This window comes from Saccostrea cucullata, unplaced genomic scaffold (genome assembly GCF_032062105.1).
Source record: "Saccostrea cucullata isolate Sc308-1 unplaced genomic scaffold, CSIRO_AGI_Scuc_v1 ctg261, whole genome shotgun sequence".
Taxonomy (NCBI): Eukaryota; Metazoa; Mollusca; class Bivalvia; order Ostreida; family Ostreidae; genus Saccostrea; species Saccostrea cuccullata.
The window spans coordinates 500,812-509,726 of NW_026925910.1; the positions used below are offsets into that span (position 1 = coordinate 500,812).

General features: G+C 32.7%; 1 protein-coding gene across 2 annotated transcripts; it reads left to right on the plus strand.

The window, feature by feature from the left end:
• Nucleotides 1–113: 113 nt before the first annotated feature.
• On the plus strand, nt 114–8,706 carry LOC134270025 (endoplasmic reticulum mannosyl-oligosaccharide 1,2-alpha-mannosidase-like). Of its 2 annotated transcripts, none has more exons than XM_062752196.1 (11): nt 114–328; nt 2,325–2,567; nt 2,768–2,962; nt 3,356–3,428; nt 3,768–3,959; nt 4,240–4,388; nt 4,520–4,708; nt 5,054–5,241; nt 5,407–5,530; nt 5,844–6,038; nt 6,262–8,706. In XM_062752196.1, the coding sequence occupies exons 1-11, from the start codon at nt 227–229 to the stop codon at nt 6,592–6,594; spliced, it is 1,983 nt and encodes a 660-aa protein (XP_062608180.1). In that variant the 5' UTR covers nt 114–226; the 3' UTR covers nt 6,595–8,706. The 2 variants fall into 2 exon arrangements, with proteins under 2 accessions (XP_062608180.1, XP_062608181.1); XM_062752197.1 differs by having other exon boundaries at nt 2,768–2,887.
• Nucleotides 8,707–8,915: the final 209 nt, after the last annotated feature.

The window sequence follows — 8,915 nt, forward strand, 5'->3', positions numbered from 1 at the left end:
ATAAATTTATTAGGGTAAATTAATTTATTTAGATTTGACGATCTGATTAGATTATATTTTTTTAAAAAAAGAGAATTCGTCGGGATCAAAATTTCCTACTTTACACGTTCTACTTCCGGTTTATTTGTTTGGATTGCTGTGAGAGAATTAAAATTGTAAAAATCTGGACTTCTTCAAACTAAAATGAAATTCTACGGGTAGTGCAAAGTTTTCTGCATGGTTAACAATGATTGAGGGAACAACCCGTGAAAACCAGCTATCAATTAACCTTGGGTTTGATGATTACAGCAATGGAAAAGACTACAAAAAGAGACAGTCAGTTTTCAGGGTAGGTAACCATTCAGTTACTGAGTTAGGGGACAGTTCTTGATGTTTGTCGATGTACTACAATTATGTGACAGTAAATGCACATAATAGATCTACACTCTATTTATTTTAATGAAAGTATATAGTCTGTCACATCCATTACATTTAGCTTTCAGGGCCTAGGAACAGAGGCGTTTGTTTCATACAGTAAGCTTAGTTTTCTACTATATAATAACACAAGGTATCCATCTTTCTGGAGACCAAAAATGTAGGTCACCAATTCAAACCCCTTTTTTATTTATTATCCGCAACTGGCCACAGAAACCCCACATGTAATTAATAATTCACTTCTTGGACTTGGCCCCATATATACTTACCTCACCCCCTTGCAAACTTTGACACTGGCCATAAAATTACATTTAAGTCATTTAAAAGAAAAAGTAATATCTAAACAGCTCATCACTTCCGGCTTGGCAACTGCGATATAATACACAAGATCTCATTGGCTACTGGTACATTTTGCACTAGTGTAGAGAGGATCCTTAGCAAAATAATTTTGCATAAAATAACTATTAAATCATCTTAAAAATTACCCAAACGTTGTCATCTTACAAAATATTTGTCAGAAACTTAGAACAATATCGATTTTCAAATTTGCACCAAAATAATATTTCGGGTTTCTCTTGTGTCTTATACAGTTGCATGGAAAACTCCTGAGAGTACAGTAGCCAATGAGATCTTGTGTATTTATATCGATATATTGCCAAACTGGAAGTGTAAATAAAATGTTGTTAAAAGTTAGCACTTTCATGCCTTGGTTTGGTAATGAAACGTGTAATTTTATGGCCAGTGTCAAAGTTCGCGAGGGGGTGAGGTAAGGAAATATACATGGGGTCCAAGAAGGGGGATTCTGCTAACCTTTACATGTGGGGTTTCTGTGGCCAGCTGTGGATAATAAATAAAAAAGGGGTTTGAATTTTTAAATCATTTTTTTAAAGAATAATTAACAATAAGGTTTGTGTTATTATATTGTTAGAAATCTAAGCTTAAATCAATATGAAAAAGCATATTTTGCATATAGGGGTTGTGATATGTGCTTATGACACAATATCTAGTCAATAAAAATTTTGATTTGACCTCTCTACACAGAGACATCAGACCAAAACTTTTAGACTGTACAAATCTCTCTTAGATCAAAATAAGTTCATTGTCAAAAAAAAGGCAATATGCATTAGTGGTGTGTTGCACTATGTGGCAAATCACAGAATATTCCGAAAAAATACAAGCACATATGACTTTCTTGTTTCTAAATTTGCTGCCAGTACATAAAAAATGATTCAATTTATGTCAATAAGAATATTACTGGATGTTAATTAATTTGAATGATGGCACATACAGGGATCGACACTAACTTTTAAACCATAGTTGTCAGCAGGGCTAACCATTTTGAATTTCTACTAGCCCTGTTCATGTATTAGTTGTCCAGCAGCTGAAGGCTGGTGGCCGAGGCACGAAGCGATGAGGGGGGTAGGTGCGGGAGGGGGTTTGCTCCTGCATGTGGCTAATCACACAATAATCGAAAATTTTGAAAATAGAGATGCCAAATCCTGCATTCTGTCTGTATTTTGGGTAGAAATTATATGCCACTCTATGACTGTACCTTAGACATTCTTCTATTCGAATCCAAATTTAACATATATAATCATTTAGGGTATTTTCACCTTTAAATTTTACAATTTTGACATACAAAAAAAATAATTATAAACGTTTGAAAATAGATTTAATAATTATTAGATACATTGTATGTCATTGATAATTATTTTTGTTGCTCTGGGTGAGTATTTAGTAAAATTCTTAGTAGCCCTGCAGGGCAAGTTTAAAGGCATGTTTGGTAGCCCAACCTCAATATTCAGTTGTCCCGGGCTAGCGGGCTACCGTTAGTGTCGAACCCTGACATATCAGTGGTATAATGGGAAAAGAATGCAAAATCTTGATTGTGATATGTTTTTCTTTTTAAGGTATGGAAAAGACTGTCTAGTTTACAGAGAAGTGTGATTTGTTTTGTTTTACTATTGGGAGGAATCAGTATTATATACATAGTGTCATCAGTAAGAAAAGGTCATAGAGGTAGTTATGGAGGACCAAGTGAACTCAGTGATTTTCTGGACTCAAAAGAGAGACAGCAGATGGAGCAAGAGAAGCGAGAATACATACAGAAAATGAAACGGAGACATGCTGCCGAGCAAGTTAATCAAATAGTGGTAAGTTTGGAAAATGGTCAATACATGAACGTCCTTAAATATCAAATAGCTGCAAATTTTGATTATGCAAATAGGATAGAGTGAGCATAGGAAAAATTTCAAAGCAGAGTGAAAAGAAAAAATGTTTAAAATGTGATGAAATCATCCACGTATATAAATATGTCTTATTTTTAATGAAGAAATTGTTTGATTCAACACAGAAAAAGAACCAGGAAAATATCAGGATTAAGAAAGGACCACCCTCAAGAAAGAAATCCGAGAAAGAAGACAAGGGACTGGACAGAGTACAGCTTCCTCCTTACGAAAAAGAGGGACAATTGGTAAGGGACGAGCGATTTCCCCATGGGAACGAGGATGAAGATAATGACAGAGACGACAATGTTGATGGACATTTAGTAAGGGAGACAAATAGCTGCTGCTTGTTTTGAATGACATTCCAAAAATGTAGCAGTCAAAGCTTCTCTGGTGTTATCATGATTTACAGTATGCTATACATGTATATAGGCATATGGGAATTAATATCGTATGTCCGCTTTATTCATATGGCTCAATTTAAATTATTTTAACATTTACATCATATGATCAAACCAATACATGTATATTAGAAAGGGAAAAAAGCTGCAATATTTAGAAATACAAAGATTATTTATCAAAAAATTTATCATTTGTTGTTGCCAATACATCTAAAATATGCTGTTATAGTGTTAGCTTTCTCTGACAACATTGTAAATAATTCATATCTGAATAGAAGTACCGGTAATATCATCAGTATTTTAAATTATTTGTAGAATTTACCTCCAAAGACAGCAGGTGATGATTTTGTGGACCAAGCAAGTGATGGGCCTTATGACTATTTTGATCGTAAGTCCATTCCAGTTCTTACTTATTTAACCTTTTGCGTTTGATAATGTTATAAGTATTTAATATGCTCTTGGGTACATTCACAACAGCCTTTCAAGAAATATTGTGATTTGTCTCAAAATCAGCATGGCTAAATTAAAAAAAAAATCATCAATATGTACATATTTAGACTTTCAGATATTAGAGTTTGAGACATTAAGTAATAATACAGAATGATCAAAGATTTACTTCAACATACATATAGAATTGATATCTAACTTCATGTGATTCAAGGTTCCAAGATTCTACTAAATGAATCTTATACTTATAAATACATGTACATCTAATTCTTCATTGTAGCAAAGAGACAGTTTTCAGAAAAGCAGAAAGCAATTCAAGATGCCTTTAAGTTTGCCTGGAAGGGATATAAACAGCATGCCTGGGGCCATGATGAATATCATCCAATCAGTAAGAGCCACTCTGAGTGGTTTGGAGTGGGTCTGACTATCGTAGATTCTGTTGATACAGCCATTATCATGGGACTTAAAGATGGTAAAACATTCATGCTTTGTTTTGAACATTGACAGAATATTCATGTACATCCAGCTAAATATGTGTTAACTTGATTCTTAGTTAAAGATAACAAAATCTGTGTTAGAGAAAAATGGTACAGACTTGAATTCCATTTTAATTAGAGACTGCAAAATTAGATGAATTAATTTTTTTTCCGGTTGCAGAAGTTATTTCCTCATAAGTATATAAGCATAATACAGAAAACATTTGAGGAACACAAAAAAGATGTGCCATTATTGGTTGAAATTTTTCATTACAGAATATTTGGAGGCTAGAGAATGGGTTGACAAGTCCTTGACCTTTGACAAGGATAAAGATGTCAACTTGTTTGAGATCACTATCCGTGCCTTGGGAGGACTTCTGTCTGCTTATCACCTGACAAATGATGAAGTATTTAAAAACAAGGCTGTAAGTCTAATACTCTAAGAAAACAAATAAAATCATCTAAAAATGTATTATAATTATTGCATCATTAAGTTTTAGATCTTCGGCTTATTCTTATTCTCTTCTACTTAAAATACTGATCAACTTTCTTGTAGAAAGAGTTGGGGGATCGCCTTTTACCTTGCTTTAAATCTCCGTCAAATGTCCCTTTCTCTGATGTGAACCTGAGGACTGGACATGCCCACGCCCCCCGGTGGGGCCCTGACAGCAGCACATCAGAGGTGACCACCATACAATTGGAATTCCGAGATCTCAGCAGAATCACAAAGGATAATAGATATGAGGTCAGCAGACATAATTTGATTTTAGCATTTGAAATATATATTTTTGTCATCAGGTCTACACAAAAGAGCATTGTACTTCCAACTTGTTGGAGTTCAGGCTGTAATTTCATAGGTGTGAACAGTTCACTATTCATTCCCAAATGCACTAAATTGACTTCTCTTGAATGGATAATGAATCTGTGGTTTACAATTGTATTCTTGGTTTACAGTATTTTTGAACATGTAACTAAACTTTGCATCTAAAAGACGTGCATTATTTGTATGATTGATCAGATTGTAATCTAATTTTGAATTTGAAAAATGCACAGTACTGTTGTATTCATGAATTTCTGTACAATTTTTCAGCATGCAGTAGATGTAGTGTCAGAACATGTTCACAAACTACCAAAGAAGGATGGACTAGTGCCAATATTTATCAATGCCAATACAGGGTCTTTCAGAAGTTCTGCCACCATTACATTTGGTGCTAGAGGAGACAGTTACTATGAGTATTTATTGAAGCAGTGGATACAGACAGGAAAACAGAAGGAGTAGTATGTATCTTCAACATGTATCATAGAATATCAAGTTTTAAGAGGGGAAATGTACAATAAATACTTATTGTCAACAACCAAGTAAAGCATAGAGGAATGTGCTCTGAATTCTTTTTTAAAACATCTATGATGATTTTGTTAATACCTGGATTTTTTTTTCTACAGTTTGAAACAGGACTATGTGCAGGCAGTAGAGGGCATTAAGACTCACTTACTGAAGGAATCTGAACCCAGTAAACTGCTGTACATAGGGGAGCTACTGGGAGGGAGGTCATTCAGTCCTAAAATGGTGAGGCAGCTGTAGCAAGTGTTCATATCACTTATCAATTATATCCATTCTGCAACTGTTTCAATGGGATTTTCATATGAATTCTAGTTGTTTAAAAGTATTAATTTTTTTGGGGGGGGGATTTTAATCAATATTCATTTGATTAAAAAACATGAATTTTCATTGATACCCGGTACATGATAAAAAAAAAAATTGGCATCAACCATAGGGATATACTTTTGAAAATATTTTTTTCTTCTCATTCATTCATACAGTATTATAGACCTGGAATAATAAAAAAAAACCAATTTCACTTTTTCTTTCATTTTCACAGGATCATTTAGTTTGTTTTATGCCAGGAACATTGGCTTTGGGGCATCAACATGGTCTTCCAAAGGATCATATGGAAATTGCCACTAAATTAGCGAAAACATGTTATGAAATGTATAATAAAATGCCAACCAAACTCAGTCCTGAGATTGTGTATTTTAATCAGGCACCAGGTTCCAGTGATGATCTCATAGTCAAAGTAAGGCAGAAATAATTTTTGCAATACTCTTAAATTTGTGAGAAATGTTTTGGAAATTATTTCCTTTTTATTGTGTAAAAAGAAAATTTTAAATGCTTCATAATTCTGGAAATGTTATCTCCTATACTAAACTAGGTATACTTCAAATAATATATTTAACTCTGTGATAAGTATTTAACTCTGTGATAAGTATTAAACAAAGAACTTGCTTCTTCCATTTCAGCCGCTAGATGCCCACAACCTGTTGCGTCCAGAGACCGTAGAGAGTCTATTTTACATGTACCGATTTACTCAGGACAAGAAGTACCGAGACTGGGGCTGGCAGATCTTCCTAGCCTTCATGAAATACACCAAGATCGAGGGGGCTGGCTTCTCCTCCATCAACAATGTCAAGAGCCCGAGTAACCCAGGGTACAAAGACAAACTAGAGAGCTTCTTCTTAGCAGAGACTCTCAAGTACCTGTTCTTATTATTCAGTGACGATCCTAAACTGATACCCCTAGACAAGTTTGTGTTTAACACTGAGGCTCATCCCCTGCCCATTTACTCCGAGTGATTTTAATAATTGTTCTTGTGTCAAATAGAGTGATTGTATGTGTGTGTAGGATTTAAAGTACATTCATAGGATATATTGTGTGCTAGATTAATGTGAATATTTGGTGCATCTCCTTATAAGGTGTGTGAATAATTTACCATGTGATATACAATGAAAAGATACAACACTGAATTTGCTCATTATTGTAAATTTTTACACTGAACATAGAATATACGAAGACTGAACATATTTGAAATGTTTGTACATTATTTAAGCTATAAGTGTGCAATCTGTGTGTTATGCTCTAAATCCATCTTGTATGCTTGATTATGTTAATATCTTCTGTCTTTAGTTTAATATTTCTTCTCATGTGTATTGCTTGTCAAAAGCAAGTTTTCTCTTATTATCCAAGGGTTCTTTTTGAAATGTTGAAAATGTATTTTTCATTTATTTACTGACTTCATTATATTATTTTAAATCAACCTTACTGCATATAAAAAATGTATGTGTATATTAGGTTGTATGAACAGTGTTAAATAATTTTTTAGTATGTGAATTGAAACAGTATAGAAGATTTATGATTTGGTTAACTCTGGTGTTTCAACACTGGTGGAAATATTAATCATAAAAAATTCATAACACTTTAAAGCTGAAATATGCTACTAATGGTATTCTGTTATTTTATCCACAAAAAGGGAGTGTATATAAAGTAATATCACAGTAATATTGGTCAAAATTAATCTTAGCTGCAGAACTGTAGCTCTCTGCTTTATCTTTTCCGAATTTTCTCAAGCAGAGAGCTACAGTTCTTCAGGCTAAATTAATCTACTACATATCAACTCATTTAAATGAAATGGAATAATAATAATAATAATATGCAGTAAGACAGAAGAGATTCAAGTAAGAGTGTTACATGTAGAAAAAAAAATTACAAATGTATTTCCACCATTTTAAAATAATTACAAGTTCCAGTAGGTTTGTGTAAATATTTGTGTTTACCTCATTATTATTATTTTAATTTCTTGCATCTTTGATTTGTTTTCAGATTATTTATTATGATCTTACTTCACATTCCTAGTCATATACTGTACTTGTTGCATTGTATTGTTTTTTTTTATAAGAACTGTGTCATATAATAATGATGTGGTCAGGGAAAACATAATAGGAATATTTTTTAAATATCACTAAAATTCTTGTTTAGATAAAATTCTTTCATAATATTAAAATCTATGTAGAACATAAATGATTTTACCAAAGAAACTTGTATATTCAATTACAGTCAAACCTCGTTATCCTAACTTGATGAAACCAAGACAATAGTTTGAGATATCTGAGGATTCAAGATATCCAGGGTTAAATACATAAGAAATAAGTGCTTGGGACTTCAAAATCACTTAAACATATCCATATTATTTGATAGCGGTGATCTAGATATCGCAAGTCGACTGTACATGTATGAATTAGCTACCGTATAAGTAGAATTTTTAGCGAGGATTTAATTTTGGCATTATTAGCGAGGGTGCCGAGATCGCTAAAATTAAATATCGCTAAAAATTAATTGCGTTTATTTGTAATAGCCTCTTTAATGTGCATTTTAAAATCGCTAAAATAACATCTTGCTAAAAATAAATTACCAGTTTTTAAGGACTAATCGCTAAATTTGTGTCTCGCTAAAATTTCCACTAATATACGGTATTAAAATAATGAGCAGATTTTATTGCAAAAAATGTCACCTAAGGAGACTAATTACAGTGAATGCAAAATGTATTTTAAAGATGTTAAAACAATTATAGAGTTTTGTGCTGAATGAATATTGTCTGTTTGTCCTCTGTGTCTTGTAAGGTTGTCAGTCTATTACTTATAAACTTTTTCATAACTTTAAGATGCACTGCCAGAACTAACAGTGAACACATATGAACATTAATTTTTTCTTGAATTTAAAGCTTGACCAGTAGTGCAATTTAATCTATACAGCATTCTAGATGGCACAGATTTTATATTTTCATATTCATACTTAATATACCAACATCAAGGGTCTATTTTTGGGCAGTATGAGATTACAAAAAGTAGTTTTTATGTATTTTTGGATATTTCTTGAATTTATTTTTTTAATCTAGATTTTGTACAGAAACAGTGGACTCTACACTTTTCATTCCCTTTGCATTAAATATCATACAGTTGACTTCTATTCTGCTTCTGTATCAAGGGGGGAAATTATTTTTTTGATCTAGATTTTGTACAGAAACAAAATAGTCATTAATATAAATTAGATTTAGTGGACTGTATACTTTTCATTCCCTGTGCATTAAATATCCTACAGTTGACTTTTATTCTGGTTCTGT

What these genes read in the sequence shown, in the direction of transcription:
- LOC134270025 (XM_062752196.1), top strand. Translation starts at nt 227, where the DNA reads ATGATTGAGGGAACAACCCGTGAAAACCAGCTATCAATTAACCTTGGG. An exon ending in ACAATGTTGATGGACATTTA is followed by an intron (nt 2,963 to 3,355) that starts GTAAGGGAGACA and finishes AATTATTTGTAG; the next exon opens with AATTTACCTCCAAAGACAGC. An exon ending in GGTCATTCAGTCCTAAAATG is followed by an intron (nt 5,531 to 5,843) that starts GTGAGGCAGCTG and finishes TCATTTTCACAG; the next exon opens with GATCATTTAGTTTGTTTTAT.